Source organism: Lonchura striata, chromosome Z (assembly GCF_050655825.1).
Source record: "Lonchura striata isolate lonStrDom1 chromosome Z, ASM5065582v1, whole genome shotgun sequence".
Classification (NCBI taxonomy): domain Eukaryota; kingdom Metazoa; phylum Chordata; class Aves; order Passeriformes; family Estrildidae; genus Lonchura; species Lonchura striata.
Window position 1 is genome coordinate 73,483,429 of NC_140740.1, and position 19,582 is coordinate 73,503,010.

Genomic DNA, 19,582 nt, shown 5'->3' on the forward strand with positions numbered 1-19,582 from the left:
AGTTTCCAGAATCCATGTAATTTCCTGCATAACATAGTCCTCTTAGGCTGCTAATGGATCAACCATATATGTTTTCCTTGTATTTTAGAACTATGCCTTCTGATAGGCAAGTTAAAGCAGAGCCTATTATGTCCTCTCCATCACAAGTTCAGAGAAAGCATGAATTCAACAACTTCGTGGGGTTTAGGTGTGAGCAAGGAAAAGGTGCTACAAGGCAAATAGACATTAGATCCCGCACAGAAAAACCTTAGCCCATGCTACAGGTGGGGAAACAGGACAGTAGTAAACTTCACAGCAGCAGAAAGCCAACAGAGTTCAAATAATCTACTTTTACATAGAGAATTAAAAATTGAAGCAGGAACTCCTTCATCTTACACAGATCACCAAAGTGGAGGCTAAAAATTTAATGTAGAACATGAGGATGAGGCCACAAATATGGAGGTTGAATGACAGTACTCATTTGGACATGAAAAGAAACCACCAAGACAATTAGAAGAAAAGAATTAAAGAGCTTGCCTGTATACATGACAGATGACAGTGGATATTGTAGGCCAAGAGGCTCTTCAGCAAAGGAATCCACAAAGTCTTCCAACATTATTAACCCAGAGTCTTTCCCACGATGTTTCTTTCTAACAAACATTGTGTCTAGCACTGGCAACTTATACTTCTGATCAAGAAGAGAGCTACAAGCACTTCCTGAAATAATCAGAGGGAAAAAATATCCATCAGTATGGATGGCATAACTGCATGCTGACTGACATGCTTCTGCATGGATTTCACCATATGTAAATAAAGACTTTTATAAGTTATAAAAATTCCAAACTATATAATAGCAAGTAAAAGTAACTAAAGTTATAAAAATAATTTATAACTTTATTAAAAATAAATAATTTATATTAGTAATCTATTAAATTTTTTGAGCAAGCTTCATAAGGTTTCCAAGATACATTAATAGAATAATGTAACGGAAAGTCTGCATTACCAGAAAAGAATAGACAAGACAGAGAGGAAAGACTCACTTTGAAATCTCATTATACAGTTTTATATGAAAACTAGTAAAAATGGAGCTGAAAGATGGAGGAGGGGACAGCAGAAAACAAAATTATTTAATTATTTTATGCTGATTACATGACTTCTCAGGACAAACTTGAAAAGCAATTCAGTTCTTGTTTAAAGACTGAAACAATTATTCCAATTTTTAAAATGAAGACACAATAAAATGCTAGGACATTTCACACTGAAATTCTCCCATAAACAATATATTATCCTAAATTAAACAAATATGGAACAGATGGTGACAACACACAAATACTTCAGCATCAGAGGATTCCAAGGATAGCTATGGACTCAGCAGTGAGAAAAGGATGGCATTATAATGGCATTAAGACAGTCCATTAATAGCCAATTCATTTTCAGGTCATTCAGTGAATCTGTGAACCATGGCAAAGAGTTGCCCTCTTCTCTAACAAGGCCAATGAGAAACAAAATTGTCTATACAATCCAGCTAGTCTTTGCAACCTTGTATTGTTTCCAACCTATGAACATACTTATCTTTGGACCAGGAAATTAATCAGAGGGCTGGAGCACTGCTCACATGAGGAAAGCTGGGGTTGTTCAGCCTGAAGAAGAGAAGGCTCTGGGGTGACCTAACTGTGGCCTTTCAGCATTTGAAAGGAGTCTACAAGAAAACTGAAGAGGGACTTTTTAAAAGGTCATAGGATAATGGACACTAGCCTTAAGCCATGGGAGGATTGGATGTTAGGAAGAAATATTTTACTGTGAGGGTGGTGAGGCTCTGGGACAGGTTGCTCAAAGAAGGTGTGAATGCTCCATCCCTGAAAGGGGATGTTCAAACTATGAAGCTGTGAGTATCCCCATCCCATGTTCATGCCAGGCTGGATGGGGTCCTGGTCTAGTGGAAGGTGTCTCTGCCCATGGCAGGGGGTTTGAAACTAGATGGTCTTTAATGGTCCATTCCCACCAAAATCATTCTGTGATTCTATTATTATTTTAATTTTTCAAGCAAGGAAACTTGAGCAGAGAAGTTACATTACTTGGGTACCCTTTAGGATGCCTGAGGAGCTCCACCACTCCTCAAAACATCTGTTTACAGAGTGGTCTTTTGCACATAGGCTACTTATTTGGAGAGTACAACAAATTACAACACACACTCAAACATGGGTGAAATTTTGAAAATTTTTTGAAGGAAAAGCCTTCTGTTTTTGCTAACTCAAGAGAAGCACAGTCCAATCCAAGTCCAACAATTGTTCTAGAGAAGAAAAAATGCTGTCAGGTATATCAAATTTCTTACAGTTTTAAATACATTTTGTATTTATGAAGTAATCTAAGAGCTTATATTGCTAAAGCATGTATTTATTTCAGCTAGAGATTTTCACAGCCATCTGATCTCTTATGACTGCAGGGAAACACTCAATTAGGCCTGCAAGCCTTATAAAGCCTAATACAATATTTTTCAAACAAGCTATCCCCTCCCCTTTACTTCCCAAATCCCCCAATCCTCAAATGTTCTACCTGTAGGTTTAACAGAATAGAATCCAATAGCCTCTCCTTTTTTCCACATGATCTTAGCATAATGGCTGCTACCATGACAGAGAAATGGGATCTCATTTCTTTCCATTTCTTGTGTTCGATAGATAATTCGATTTAGAACATAGAGAACAACTCTCTCTCCAACAGACTTCACCTAAGGGAACACAGAAAAAAACATTTCAGAAGATTGGTCAGATGAGTTAATATCCATACATGAGAGACCTTATTTAACACAGCTGCAGAGAGATTTCAAGGGAAGGCTGTAAGTGCTAAAGCAGGATGACTCTCTGAGGTTTGTTATAAGGCAAGAAGATGCTCAGAAGCTATTGCAATAGGTTAGGGATGAACCACAACCACAGAGGGTATTTCGTGTCTTCAATGTCACTCCCAACGCCTTTGTAAAATTTGGGAGAAGGGCAGTGGAATGAGAATATTATAATCTAACTCAAACCTATACTTGTACCTGAACATTCACCAAGCACAACAGCAGTACATCAGCCTCAGAATTCCCAGGCTAGCAGGTAACTGAAGTCTTACAAAGGAGAAATGATGAGCCTCAGGGTGGCAGGACATAGCACACTCAATCACTCCTGATAGAGTGGCAGGCAACAGGACATGATGCAGTGAGAAAACTTGTTACAACAGTTTCTGTGGCATGTAATATCCTACAGGGTTCCTTTCATATATGAAATTTGAGCTCACCACTATTCTACTAACTGAGAAGGAAGGAGGAACCATGATCTATTCCAATCCTTAGTCTCAGCTACCTCCCTTGTAAAAGATTTGGCTTTCCTGATTTTCCTACCATTAAGAATTATTTAGAAAGCCAGGCTACATGCCAAACTCTCAAGAGAAAATTTGAAAATTTGCAAAAATCAAAGACAAATGCTCAGATTCCATGAGCAGATATAAATTACAACCCTGGAGAAACACAGATTTCCAGTTTTGAAAATTTCCTTGCTACACAGGGTTAAATAACAACAAAGTAACAAAGGTCAATGATGGGCAATAAAGCAGATACCAGGCAACTTACTTTTCCAAAACTCACATATTGCCACTGCAAGCCACCGACTCCAACTTGCTTCTGTCAACATATTCCTGACAGTATTTTTGGTTTACTAGTTTCCTGATAAGATCAATAGGTACTGCTATGGTAAAATGCACTATTCTACCACGAAGTTTCAACACAACCAGATCATAATATTCTAAAGAATAAAGAAAAAAAATAGTAACATGGCTAACATCTAAGTTGTCTACATATGAAGCTGCTGCACAAAGGTCATTCTTAAGACTATCTTCATGCTGATGCTCCTTTCCCCCTTGTACTTATTCCTCTAGTCCCTTGCAATAGCCCTCTCATTTCCAAATTAAATTAAAATATGTAATCTCTTGTACACTATCTATTTGCCATTATCTTGGAGTATAGGATTAATTGCTAGGCAAATGTTGGAGTGCTTTACCTGACGAAGCCCCTGTCTAGCAGGGACAGATGTTCTCACAATGTCATCAATTGACCACCACTGGTCAGCAAGATACAGGGCTACAGCTTGAAAGAAACAAGGGAAATAAAAAGTTAGTGATTCTTACCATTCCAAAATAAGCATATTCATTAAAGTTGCTAAAAACTCAGGAATAACAATGTGGTAATCACATTAGACATCTTCTAGATGGCACTATATTAATGTAGCTCCTACTACCCTAGCACAATCAATGGGGCATTGTATACATTACCCAGATAAATGCTCCCTAGTCCAAAACCTTTTTTGATAACTGAGACTAATAAACACTAGGGGGGGTTTTGTTAGTTTGTTTGGGTTTTTTTGTGGTATGGCACACAGGAACTATTTTTCAGACATAAGCACTGTCCTTTAACACTGTGCTCTAACACCTCCCTCCACTAAAAACTGCCTGCCAAGGTTAAGTCTCACTAATACATGTATGCTGTGGTGTATTTTTGTTTGAATCGATGTTTGCCCCCTGCTCTCCTCCCTAATCCCCTCCTTCCCCCAGTCGCCAATCTTCCCAAGCCCTTCCCTAACCTCCTCCCTCTCAAGTTGTCAATACTCCCTATCCCCATCCCTTTTTCTGGAGAGTTCTGTGTCTGTCTTGTTGCCCTCAAAACCCCACTTATTACTTTGTATTATTCCTTTCCCCTGTTCTCCCTGATAGGTTTACAAAATGTCAGTCCCACCTTTGACCCCTTCCCCAGCCTTTCCCTCACTGGTTAATGTTCCTACACCCCTCCTCCTGAGCTGCTGTATAAAAACTTCTGTTCACCCCCCCTGCAGCTTTATCTGAGAGCTCAGGAATAAATCCACCTTGTTCCACCCCAAGACCTGTGTCTTCACTGTCTGTCCCTGTGCTGGACCTGCCGATAACTGGGAATTGCAGAGCTTGCAGGGGGACAGTCTCATCCCTGCCACAGCTGCCCAGCACGGCATGCGCTGCAACACATGTATTTTACTATTGGGTGGCTAATAGATATTAATATTGAAACTGTGCAAGTTTTAGAGAGTTAGATGGATGTAAAAAGGCTGATAGCCAGTTGAGCAGCAGTTAGGAAGAGTATGATATACAGGCATTTGTGGCATCATATACATATTTATGGCAATCATATACATGGCATTAAATGGAAGAAGGAAATGTGGAGAACTGGAAGGGGAGGAAGAATGGGAGGAGAAAACCCACAAAAACTGTCATCTCAGCCAGAGCTATGCTAGGACTTCAAGCTAAAGACAAATTTACACATGATGCTGATCAATCACTATTAATAAAGAGCAATTAAATTCATGTGTAAATTAATGGATTCTAAGACTGTTCAGTAAGTACCTTTTGGAGAGGTGAAGCATACATAAAGAGATCAAGAGATACATGTTGTACTATGGTCCAGACAAGCATCGCATTATTTTGCTACTTATCTTTTGAATTCAATGGGTCCAGTTCTGATCTTATTAAAGTGAGAAGTTCTAGCACTTGTGTATATAAATAAACAACAAAAAATAACACTATGTGAACAAAAATATGAGGAACAACAAATGCACAATGGAGAAGTTATGGGCCACAGTAGCATGAAATGGACAATGGTCTGGTTACATGCATTTTCCACAATAAAAGACAAACAAAGGCAATACAAAGTTAAAAAACTTAAAATTAAACCTGTGAGTGAATCCCATGGTGCAAATAGTGCAAGAACTTTGTGTGTCTGCTCTTCACCATAAAGAGGAGCAAAGCCCACAGATGTCAAGGTAATAGGAACCTGGAAGAAGAATGTACAATAATTCAGTAGACTCTTGCTAAAACAACAATAGTAAAATACAGAGAAAGTTTATCAAGGTAAACAAGAAGAATATAAAAAATCAAGTCCTTAACAGCTAGCTATAAAAGACAAGCCTTTCTTTCGACACATCTTCCTAGAGACAAACTACATCTAAAGAGCTCTGACTCTTGAGCTCTGGCAGATTTAGCTACAGTAATTTGTACAACTCTCTTCTGCTGAGAGTTTGCATTTGTGTGCACAAGTGAAGTAAGGTGTGCAAGAAGCCAGCATTATGTTCAGTCCCAACTGCACAAGCTGTCAAAGCCAACAGGAGAATGAGGCAGTCGGTCAAGTGCTGAAACAAGCTGTCACAGCAAAACTGTGTTTGTTAACAAGTTCTAATGTGCTGCAATGGGAAGGCAAAAAGGGTTTTTTTTCCCTGAAGTTACACACGTTAGAAATTCTGAAGTTGTCATCTTGATATTCCTCCTCAGAAAAATATTTTAAGGAATCTAGTAACTTTGTGTAAATGAATTTTGATAAATAAATTCACATGCTTCCATTATCAAATTAATTAATAAAAAACTTGACAGACATGAATAGTGTGGTAGACAGACTTGCTAAACAAATTTCAGAAGATTATGACATGCTATTGTCACAAACAAGCATATTGATACAAGCAATCATTTAGGTATACAGATCTTGCATAAATGCAGGAAAGTAGTCAAGACTCTGATTCTGCCAAGGAGTCCATTGCACTGACCTTTAGATCTCACAGAAAATCTTCTCAGCTCACCTACTTTTAATTAAAGCTATACACTGCTGGATTTATTGGTACTATTCCTAATACAAGCATTCATCTGGACAGAAACAACACTGACCAACTCATCACACAAGGGGTGTTTAAAACAAAAGTGTCACAACTATTCTCCACTAGAGATCAATAACAGCAGAGAATATTTCAGATTAAGAAAAAAGAACCTCTTTTGAAATTAGTGAAGCTTATTAATCAAAACTTGAACCCAAACATGAAGAACACTGAGGGACTGAGATTTAAAAAAAAGCCAGTTAGCTTAAATCATAAACCCCTTAGTGATGACAGGTTTTTGAGAATGCATGGTGTTTGAGTCATCAGTTGAAAATTTAAGGTTATAGTCAGGATGGGTTTCTTTAGGTTTTTAAATTGCTTAATATACACAGATCCATTGCCTAGAAGCAGCGCACAGTAACTGAAACCCACATTTAAAACCCGTTACAGAGTAAAAAAGTAGAGTTTGACAGAAATTCTGAATTTGGAAAATATGAAAGCTTTAATAAAATAGTTCTGAAATTCAATAGGACTGGATATCTTAAATCTTAGATCTATAAGGATATAAAGAACACCAGTACTACAGTATATGCTGGTTTTTACCTTACGGCGGTCTGGCAGAGAAAAGAATTCAGGAGAGTTTGGATTCCCCCACCGGAGGTCAAAGAGGTAGTCCTCTGCTGAGTTCTCCAAGTCCTCATGACTGCAATTGTTCAATATATCCACAGGGAATGACATGCTCTTGAGAAATAAAGAAACATTGTTAATGTAGGTACTTTGAGACATACAATGCAGATGTAAATAAGACTGTTGAACATCCATACTCTGCTGTTGATTCTAAATCCATGACAGAAAAGATAAATGCTCCAGCATTTACAATTAATTAGAATGGTGACCAATAATACCCACAAAATTTGTACTCATAAGCAGAAAAGAATGAGATTAGATCCCCCTAGAACTCAGCTGTGGCAGATTTCCAACATACCAGGCCCGTGTTTGCTGCACAAGTACATGCTGCTTTGAGGTGGCAGACTTAGTTCTATCTCTCTCCAAGATGATGTTTTTGATGTCACCAGTCACTGTATAACTAGATGATAAAAAAAAGTAAACCACCCAGATGGTAACAAGATAGAGTTAATTTGAGACTTTGCATTTAAATCCATCTCTGAAGAAACCAAAACACTGCTCAGTGTTTTTCTCATCAACTGGCCAGTTAGTGCTCTTAACAGATGGTTGTTTCCAAAAGCATTTCAGCTGTGAACAGAAACTTACACAAGCTCATGAAAAACAAGAGCCCACAACAGACTAAAGACACTTTAAGAAGGTGAGGAAACAAGACTAACACTGAAGCCAAACCATAGTGGCAATAACTCCTTAAAAGCTCTTAGATTCAAATTTTCCTTGTCAAAGCAGTGTGAAATTAAAATGAGCAAGAGCTCCTGGAATCCAGGAGTCAGTAGTCTTCAGGTAATGTTCTTCCAGCTCCATAAAACTATACACAGAAATATACCCCTCAGCTGCTTTAAAGCTATGACTCAATCTTTCAGAAGCATGAATAAACACAAGTTCATGAGAACCTACTCCCATGTTCTGGAGGAACATAAGGATCTTGCTCTGTCTTTCTCAGCTCCCATAAGTCCATCACACAAGTTTCTGAACACAAAAGTTTTCATACAAGTTTTATGATTCCTAGTCTTCACTATGGAGGCTTATTTTTCAGTTTTATTTTAAATCTTAGTGTGCAATGATTTTTTTTTTTCTCTCTTTACCTTCAGTCCCCTCTATTTAAGCCACCATTCATTACTCTACTGACACAGGGACACAGGGAAATCTAGGGCAAAACAACATCTTATTCTGACTCAATCAGTAGAAATTAAAAGTCTACATTTTGAAGGCTTTTGAACAGCAATAATATGCTACTACTAAGTTGATCAGGGAGAAGAGACTGCTCCTTCTACAGAAGAGATGTTTCTCTGTTTAAAATGGAATTTGGACATGACTTCATTGGCATCTACAATTGGTGCCTTTAACACTGTTGCAGATGAAAACACTAATGTTCTTCAGGAATGCCATTGTTCAGATATACACATGCATTTCGTTTGTCAGAGCCATTTCCATTCAAATTCAGGTAATTCCTTCTCCTCAACTGTTATTTGCATTTTCTCCTGCCTTCCTCTCCAGTCTCTCACATTCCTTCTACTATTTCTCAATGACACTATCAGATACTTAGCTGCATCTCTTAATTCTCCACCTGTTTCTTCCCACTTTCAGGGCTGCCCTTGCCGTTGCTAGCAATCAACTCCTTTGGCTCCTCCTGTTAGCAAGCAAACTGATTTCCAGAGCCAAAGGTGAGGTGTGCATGCTTTTGAATGCAGCAGCAATGCACAGCAGACAGAGGTGCTGCTGTCAGGGGTGAAATTCATCCACCAACAGACTCCTTATCACTAGCAGATACAGTTTGCCTGCACATATTACAGTTCTCAAATACACTGCACAGACTATGCTGATAAGCATGTTGCAAGACAAAGCGAGAAGTATAAGATCACATGATGCTACTTCTACAAGAAGATGAGACTTTGCCACCATGTTAACTGCAACAGGCAAGGTAAATTCAGCTGTAAAGGAATACAGCTTTTGTGAAAAACACAAAATTTAATTTACTGTATGCTGGCAGAAAGCATAACCCCCCTCTATTATTAAACAAATACCTAAATGCTTAGATAACTCTGCTATTAACAAAGAAATTGAGCTAAGGCTTCATTATTGCATGACAAACAGACAAACAAGCCACAAGCTATGACTTCAAGCCTCTAGGTAATAATTCCTGACATTTTTTTTAATCAAATAATGAAAGACCAAAGCAGAAAATATGCAATAAGAAATCCCATAGATTATCTGAGTTCCAACCACTACACTATGAAAATAAAACCAGCAACCATATCTTTGCTTAAAAGCAAAAAAGGCTAATTATTGCTTTCATTAAATTACCCTCAGAATCACTCACAGACCTCTTTTCTGTTTGCTATTTGGGCTACCTAATTTTTCATGGCACACTTAGATTTTATTTGCTCTCAACTCCCACTAATCACTTTTAACTTTTCCTTTTGCAGCATTTACAGAGAATATGTTATGCAAAAGAAAGCAATACAGAGAAATTTTCAAGACTAAACTAAGAAAAACCTATTCAGCACCCCTTCTAAATGAACATTAATCTTTTTTACCAAGCAGCAGATTAGACATGCAAAGTCACAAGTTCTCATATATTTGTGTGATGTATTTTGTCTCTGTGCTGAAGAGGTCAGAAATAGTTAAGTTCACTATATCCCTGAAGAAATCAGTAACTGTTCACAAAGTTAACAAGTTATAGCAAAAGCATTAAACAAGTGATGAAAGAAGAATGTTCCATGCCAATCTACAGCAGAGAATAAGGAAGTAGATCACACTACAAAATGCAAGCATCTCAAATTTGAAATGCAAAATAACCTACCAAAGACAAATTAAATGCCTTCTCACAGAAGTGAATTAATATTAGTCCCTCATTAAAACACAGGTGGTTTGACAGTATTTTAAACAAAGTAAAAATACAGACGGATCCATATCTAGGCAGTCTCATGTAAAACAGGAGCGAGAAAAAGGCCAGAGAAAACTGCTTTACAGGTTTTTTGACTAGAGCATTAACACATTTTTGCTGCAGAGGCAGCAGGAACAGGACAAGTCTCTACCAGGCAGTTCCTCATGCCCCTTTTTGTTGCTCTAAACCTCTATGCACAACTGTAAAACTGTCAGGTCAAATCTTTGTCACACATTGCACAACCATGCTCTGCCCATGGGGTACCATTCCAATTGGTTAGCACACAGTCAGGCTGACCGAGCACATGCAGTGTAGCCCTAAGCTACCAAACTCATCATGAGTACATAATATGCTTTTATGTACATTTGTACATACAAGCATATTAGAAGGGTGTGTTTGGAGGGGAGGGAAGAAAATTAATTTCATTTTTTAAATGGGGCAACTTAAGCATTTCATTTTCCAAGGTGAAAGAAAATAAATCTTACACTCTTCAAAAACATCATTTCACAAAATAGTATTAACGGTTTTGTGTCATAAACCCACATGAATAATATTTGCTTTAATGTGGAATCATATGACTTTCAACCTTGTCAGCATTATGCCAGCTATTACACAAGAAATGGCACATCTTTTTTTAGGAACAGCTGCAGCACCAGAGGGTAACAGATCAATTCATGGAATGCCAACAGAAACCACATTTAACAGGATGGGTAAACACATTCCTGTGCAACACAGGCACTTCTTTATTCACAGAATCTTTATTACTATTAGCACTAAGGTTAAGAAAAGCCATAGAGCAACACTGGAAATTGGTTTAATTATAAATTATATCTACAACTCCTATTTCATATCAGAGTGTATGAAAGAGAGATGTATAGTACACACAGCTTCCAGCTTACATGTGGATTTGAACAGGAACCAAGAGATCTATACATCACCCTGCAGCTCCTCAATAATGAATGACACAAAATTGCAGAAGGATAATAATCCAAAAGCTTTGTTATTTCTTAGAGTATGTCAGAGGGCTTAAATACAGCTTAAAACTGGGTTTGGGTGCCTTTATCTCAGGGGAAGTGGTGTCTAACTGGTTAGGGTAACAGATAAGGATTTAGATAAATTTCTAGCTGTAGCACAGACTTCATGTGAACACAGATCTGTTACGTGATCTGCCTGAACTCCTCTACAAAACACAAATAATCATTACCTCAGAGGGACCAGCGTGAGAAATACTTAACTAAGATGATGAGACACTCGAACATTGTATCAAAACTTGACAAGTATTGGAAATACACAGTTACTTACACTGCACAGCTTACCTGAACAACTCATTCTCCTTAAAATAAAATAGTAAAAAAAATGAAATCACAAAAAACTATCCAAGGCCTTTTCAAGATAAGATAATAACTGGGACAAATAATCATGCAGGTGAACAATCTTCAGATTTAAAACTGTTTTTAATAATAAAGAATTATAATTTAAGTAATAGTTTGGGGTTTTTTTAAATAGTGATTTTCAGTTTAGAGAACAGGTGCCAGAGTGCTCAAGCCATGACCCGCAAAACATTACTGCTAAACCAAGAAAATCAACCTAGACCCAGGCTGCAGGATACAAATACAAGTCCAGTCCTGTGATGAAGCACCAGCCTACTCAAACAAAAGTAAACTGAGTAATATCTGACCCAAGTTTTGATCTATTTCAATGAGTGCAAAAGTATTGGATGACCAAATCCCTCAAGGATTGCCATGCATTTCCTATGAATCATCGCACACCTTAAACCAAGTTCTGTTTTAAAAATAAAATCCATCATGCTACCATGATCTCGCTGACTAGCTGTGAGCTACACCTGGGCTCACATCATGAGAAGAGACACAAAAAACAAACTAAACATATATGTCCACACATACACCAGTTCCAGAGAAAGCCAAGCCAGGACTGCAGAAGTCCCAGGCAAGGCTCCAGGCCCAGACTGACAATGCACCACAGCAGCAACGACCTTGATCAGAGTAGCAGGAGCATCATTTCAGTTTTGCCGTGCTTGTTTCCTACCTTGCAGCATCCAGCTGCTGGTCTGGTGAAAGCTGTGAAACTATATAAAGGTTGTAAGAAAACATTTTTAAGAAGTAGTCTTTTCAGGCTTCTGGTTTCAACTATAAAACAAAATCATCCTATCTGCTACTAGAACTGTTAAGCTCTCTTACCAATTATTCTATTAACAGAAAAATTACATAAATGTTTATTTGCTTTTACTACCAGCTGTTACATACACACTGCATTTTTATTTTGTTTCTTCCTTATTCAGCAACAAATACTTTAAACTGACATAAGTTGTTTTCAAAGTAATTTTTTTATTTCTATAAATATAGTCTGAAATATTTAAGTTTAAAAGTTCAAAATATTCTTTTATAAAAATAAGTAAATTTAAACCTGCACACAGATAATTAGTCATTTAAATATGTTTAAGAGAGTACATACTTGGTTTATCATGAGTCAACATAATAGAAATACAGGGAGAAAACCTGTCCCATAATTACCTATTTAAACCACTATTGTTACAAAGCTTTTGAGTTTTATAAATATCCTCATCTCTTAAAACTCCATTAATTTTAATCTGTAATGTTACATATATTGGCTGTAGGAAGAGGAACACATTTTAGGAAAGAGGTGTTAAAATTTTAAACAATAGAGTGTTTATTAGCATTTCTTGAAAACTGCACCATTTTGAAGCAGCAACAATAATGGACTGATCTGCCACATTGAATAGACAAGTCTTTCTGACTCAAATATCTACTTATTTAGAGTTAGATTTTCTTGGGGTTTATATCACAAATTTGGAGGTTGGACAACAAGTCTTCAAACTATGATTCACACATTAGCACTAAGGCATATTTCCCTGCAGTATAGCTTTTGTTCACATTTTTTGAGAATATAGTTCTTGACAGCTCAGACAGATTTGTACTATTTTGTTGGGTTTTTTTTCTTAAAAGGCAAAAAAGATTTTTTTTGTTTGCTTGGTTTCATTTTGTTTATAGTAACAAACCCCAAACCATATTCATACCCTACAAAATCACAAATTTTAAGTTCTTAAGGAAACACATGGCTAGAAATTGCTGTCAACATCAACCAAGATCTCTGGATTAATATGCCAGCCACATTACCCATAATCTCCTTGAAGTGGCTTATGCAACTCTGGTTTTCTATCAGACACACAAATCTAAGCTGTTGATTTGAATGCAAATAAACAAAACCAGCAAATCCTTTCCATTCATCAATTAGCCACACAGTGTAATATGCATGTATAGCACAGAATTATGAAATCTACACACAGGATTCAATTCCCTAGCAAGAATTATGCTCAGAAGTTCTAAATGCTGGGCTTGAGCACTCTTATCAGACGAAACATGAACAAGGACAGAAAGAGTCCTCCACTTTAAAAAAAAAAAAACAACAAAAAACATAAAACAAACAAAAAATCTTGCATCTGATTTCTTTAATTAAAGGTGACAGAGTAGTATTATAAGAAGACATGCAACTTCTCTCTCAAACCCACCTTAGGCAGGTAAGATTCTTACTCATATGCCTAATTAGCCACCTGTGTAACCCCAGTGTCATTTTACTCAAGTGATTTAAACTAGATATTATATTAGATATCTTATTTAATCAACAACTAAGTTCTTGTGTATACAAACTACTAACCTGTTATTTACATTTTTCTACAGTCTCATATTTTAATGAAATTATCGTCTGTTTTTTTTGAAGAACACTTCCTTCAGCAGGGAGTTTTGGAAGCTAATGTGCACAAGTGTTTCCTACAATGAAAATGTGTGAGACATATGCTAAATTAAAATTCTGTGTTTGAGACTGATCAAAATAAAGACAATTAATAAATTTCTACCTCTCTCTGACATATATCTGATCTTTCCACTGCTCAGCACTCACTCTTCTTTCTGATTTCTCACTTTCCTCTAACCTCCCTTCACTACATGACAAACCTGTTTAAGGGCTAGGAAAATAACACCAAACTCCACAAAGATACCCTCAATGACCCACTTTTCATCTGTGGTCACTATTCTTTCTCCCTTCCATGCTTTAGCAGTTTGAAGCTGTTGCTGCACAGTTCTCCAGCTCCATCCTCAATACCCTCCAATTTTGTTTCTGCAGTTTAGACCTTACACCATCTGCTCCTAAAGACCTTAATGATCTTCTTATAACACTGAGCACTTAGAGCCCCCACAGCCTCTCTTCACAGGTGGCTGATGAGCCACCTGTAACATACACAGCCGCACTACCCTTATCCCTGCTGGTCTTCTATAACTTCCATAGGTTTATACTTCCTGCTACTCCAGCATCTAACAAGGCAATATTCTGAAGATTAATTTGCTGCTTTATATCAGAAGATCATCTCTTACTCCCCCTCAGCACCCACATTTCTTGGCAACTTCTTACATTTTCAAACCTTCATATCATCCTCTAACATTATCCCATTGGTTTGCAAGGACCATCTCACAAACACATCTAGTGATTTCAGATAAGGATACGGACAAAAAAGAAAGCTCTTTTTTTACCACACTTAGAAAATAAATGAAAAGGGACAGTGAAACACACCAAATCTGGATAGACAGCTGGTGGACTAGCAAGCCTAACGTAACTAATCTAACACCACAGTGGGACTGCAGTCGCAGTAACCCTATGTACGCATTTGCATCTATTTTTAAAATACTTGGCTGCACTGGCCTATCCCCTATCCCCACAACTGGGGCAGACGTCAAAGCTGCACAGATTGGATTAGTAATCACAGATACATGCTAGCGAAGTCTAACGAGTTACTTCTCATCAGCCAAAGAACAGCAACTCTCTCTGGCTGTTCTGAGAATATTCCACATGGAAATTCAAGTGATGGTGTCTACAGCTACTAACAATGAGGAGCAGGTGATTAATCTTTGCAATCACAGTCTCCATACCCAAGGAGTTACTAAAACAATTGTCTGAAATCATGCCACATGAAGTCTGGTTTTCAGCAGACATGCAGTAGGAAAATTCAACAGTTAAGCAGTATGCAATCTTTTTCTTGTTTAAATTATCTGTGGGTGGTTTTGCTGGTTTTGCCTGCTTTTTAATGTCATTTGCAGCAGGAGACCTACAATTAAGAAAACAGCATACAACTAAGAAAGCAGCAACTGCCTTGGTTTTGTGGGTGATTCAAATGAAAATGCAGAAAGGGGAATAGGAATTAACATGAGATGTTCCTGGACACAGGACTGCAAATAAACAAGGCTGCAACAAGAGATCCCTGTCAGTCAACCATAAAACTTCCTTGCAAACCAACAAGCACACAGAACTGAGAAGTTTCAGACTCTCACTGTACAGTGCCCTATGGCACTGTACGGCCATTTACAACTGTCTGAGGATCAAAATTCTGAAAGCAATAAGACGGTAAATATAACACATTTGCAACAGTGAGAATTTAAATCTCATCGTAGATTAAAAATTGCTCTTTTTCCCAGAAAGGAATAGGCAGATATCTCCAAATTCTTGATCCAACTCCAATATCTTGAAGATACTACACTTATCTTCAGAAGAAGTCAGATGGCTAAAAAAACAGTGTTTAATATGACCAAATTCTGAATTTTACCTTCTACTCATGCTCAGTGTCTGACTGTACCAAGTTCTTTCAGCTTCTTTGCAAATAAGTGATGAACTACAACAAGATTATTAACTTCACAGGCACACGCACAAAATAGTTTGTGGACTTACCAAAATAGTGAGGGAACACTCCAAAAGAATTTGAGATACAGATAATCAGAAAGAATTTTACCTTGCCTTTCTCAAAGGAAAGGTAAGGTTAAAGTCGTATGTCAAGATTATTACACACATAAAAAACATTACTCACAGGCTTCTAGATAACACACTTGGGCCATAAACCGTGTACAGAGTCATTACTGATTCCCAGTCTGTGCCCAGTCATGTTAGGAAGAGATATTACAAGCTACCATCCCAGGTGACAGAGACCATTCTCACAAAAACAGTAACAGCTGTAAGCAGCCCCATATGTCCACATAAAACAGTGCCATTACTTCCCCAGCTTTATAAAGGCCACAAAAACTGACTACCTCTGTCTGTCTCTAGCTCTGTCAGTTGTAGTCAGCAGCAACTCTGTTTATCTTCCTCATCCCATCTTCTGAAGAATGGATACAAGGTACATATGGACTAAATCTAGAAAATTAGAAGTAAACCCTATCCTCTGAAAAATAAGCAAGTAACAAAATATATAAGCCTCATATCAATACAATTAAAAAGTTACGAAAGAGACAGGCATCTTGTAAGCTGCTCTAACTAGTAGGAAAAAAGATTAGGAAGATCTGGTATTTGTTTGTGTAGAAATCCTGCTTCCATAACAAAGGAAGAATAAAACATCAAAAATAATATTTCATTGCCCAGAATCAGAATCAAGAATCTGTTCTGAATGACAGAATCAACTGACTTATGTCTTTCTTTCCCAAAATGAATCTCTTCTCCCCAGTGATCATACTTCCTTGTCATCCAAACAAATATTTAACAAAATCCTTAGCAGATTGATTCCTGAGCACCTCTGTGTTTGCCTTTTATTTCAGCAGTCTTATACTTGTGGATGGTTAATTTTTGTTTCCCACAATTGTCTGGGTATAGCCACTGCTAGTTTTGCTCAACCCATGACAGCCACATTATAAAACCCCATCCATTAATGTGAAATCACAAGGTATCACTAAACATGTTACTACAGGACTCAAGATCTAGGTCTGGAAATTTTAGCAAGAATGTCTCTAATAGCAGAAAGGAATTAATATACAACCTCCTCCCTGATGTCATCTGTTGTTGTCTCCATCAGCAATCATCCTCACATTCCAAGAACTCACAAGCTTCTGTCAGTACACTGCACTTCCCCTGCATCCAACTGTAATGCATGTTTGTAAGATTTGAACTTTTAAGCTACATCTTCTAGTACCTACGCTATTCTGTTACAGGTGTACTTGAATTTTTGAAAAAACAAACTAATGTATGAACTGCTTTAAAAGCTTCAATTACTTGTCTTCTTTGGAAATGCAGACATCACTTGATTGTTAGTCATGGGTTTGGACAACATAAGCTACTCATACTTCTGAACATACCACTTTACTGTACTTTGTTAAAAAACAAACAAAAACCCCAAACCAACAAGCAAAAAAAGCCCAACAACAAGAAGTGCTAGTATTAGTAGAAAAAAAGTATTAGCACTGCTGACTCATTATACATACTAACCTTAAATCATGTCTCAGCTTAACACTGAGTTGCCAGGAATCAGCTTATTACCTCCTGCTCTTCAAAAAACTCTTTCTGCAGCTTCAGACTAAATGTTGACAACATAAACTCCCAGTGTTCAGGTATCAAAAGAAATAAATTATTCCAACATTTTAAAATCCTATTAAGTGTCTGTTCTGCACTGCAGTTACATTTACATTGTTATTGTTAAAATCCCCCACAATTTTATCATTATCAACTCACAGTTTATTCCAATTTCCCAGTTATGGTTATTGCTGGCTAACTCTACAACAGCTGTGAGAAGTATTATTCAACCTAGAAAACATTTGTATTTGTAGAATTTGCTGGCTGCAAAAGACTGGTCTTCCAGCAATGCACTTGCTAACTTAAGCATAGTTTACATTTTTACACCAGGTATTTTAAAAGCATGAAGCCAGTTAGGGTGAAGACAGCATTTCATACCGTTCGAAGCTCACCAATTCTCCGTGCTGTGGCTGATGCAGCTGCAGGCTCACAGCCACTGCCACACCAGAACTTCTGAACTGGGTGTATTCTTCTAGCACTGCCTCAGGGGCTACTGATTCGACAGAGACCACACCTTTTCTGATTATTCTTTCTCTTCAATAATCCACAGATTTAAAGAAACCTATTGAACCACCTTTATTTTACATGTTTTGATGAAGCCTAGAAGAAAAGGTAACAGTGAATTCAATTCATTCTGGTCCTTAAACAATTTCTAATCATAAGCAGCAGCAAGAGATGCTGGCCCTGTGAATATGGAGGTGCCTTGTTCTACAGCCTTCTGACATAAAATGTTAATATACACCAAAAAAAAGTACAAGTAAGTGAGAACTCAGATTTGAAAACAAATTGAAACTATTACTTTGAATAGCTCTACAACACATAGTTCAGTATACAATTCAGAGAAATGGATTTTCCTAGATTTTCAATTCAAACAATCATGTAGAACTTATAGACATATAATTTAAAACAGTAGTAGGTTTTCCAGTTTACTTTGAAAGAAAAGCAACAAATATGTTAGTCCTGACAATTCTCACTAATTTTATTGAGATTTTAGTAAAGATTTGAAAGTTCATGACTCTTTTGGGTCATGAATCACAGGATTCTTTTACATATTTTAGCAAGCTATTTCAAAGCTTCTCTGAAATCTCAGACTCACTAGAGAACACCAACTAAATTTACAATGATTAAATAAATATATGCTGTCACATCCCATTGTTCAGGAATAAAAAATTCAGCAATAGCAGACAAAATTGCAAGAGTATGAGAGAATAGATTCACAGACACTGCATATGCCATTTTGGTTATGTTTAAAACAATGCAGCAGAGGAAACACATTAAAGCAGGCTTTTCCACTCAAACTTGTTTAATCCATGCTGCAACACCTGTAAGTGTAAGTTTGAGAGGAGGGTTGAAGTCTGACTGAATTATTTATTTTTTAAATCAATTTCTATTGTGAGAAAAAGTTGTTTTTGCTTTTCAACAGGTTACAAAATGATTACCCGAGAGACATTCAGTGACAAAAAGCAGTTCAAAGGGAAGTGCACACCTCTACCACTGCTGTCCCAAACATTCACAGACAAAAGGATGACTGCGGCCTTCTGGAATGTATAGTTGATGCAATGTGATGAATAAGTTACAACTTTGAGAGTCGGGAGTAAAGTATTTATCTATGAGGAAACAAGAAGCTAGTATCTTGCATGGAAAAATATTTAAGGAATGCCAATGTGAAAATAAGACAAAGCAGACATTGCTTCAGCTCTAATGCTACATTTGTACTTGCAATTTAGCAAGATAATTGATAACAGCTTCAAATGATCATCACTACTTGATATTAATTGATTGGTAGAAAATAGACATTGATATCAAGTCTTATCATATCTAAGAACATAAAGCAATTGACAGGCTCCTCTAGTCTGATGAATTTCTCCAGCACCATCAGATTCCGTGTTTGTCTTTTACTGATTTTGTATCAAAGATGGGGGGAAAAGAACCAACATTAGTAAGTGTTAGCCTTAGTACAGAAGTGAACTTCCTATCTCTTTCACTAGCAAAAACTCTGCACTGGACTAGATATGCAAGTGCAACTATTTAAAACAAATTG

General features: G+C 37.2%; 1 protein-coding gene across 6 annotated transcripts in view; it reads right to left on the reverse strand.

The window, feature by feature from the left end:
• The window catches only part of FAM169A (family with sequence similarity 169 member A), a 38,338-nt gene that overhangs the window by 16,499 nt on the left and 2,257 nt on the right, over positions 1-19,582 (reverse strand). For all 6 annotated transcript variants that reach the window (XM_021531812.4, XM_021531810.4, XM_021531811.4 and 3 more), the window contains exons 2-6: positions 7,218-7,355; positions 5,707-5,806; positions 4,011-4,096; positions 2,533-2,704; positions 517-696 (exon numbers count right to left, since the gene is read on the reverse strand). In XM_021531812.4, the coding sequence (XP_021387487.3) occupies positions 517-696; positions 2,533-2,704; positions 4,011-4,096; positions 5,707-5,806; positions 7,218-7,355 (676 nt within the window). The remainder of the gene's footprint in view (positions 1-516; positions 697-2,532; positions 2,705-4,010; positions 4,097-5,706; positions 5,807-7,217; positions 7,356-19,582) is intronic.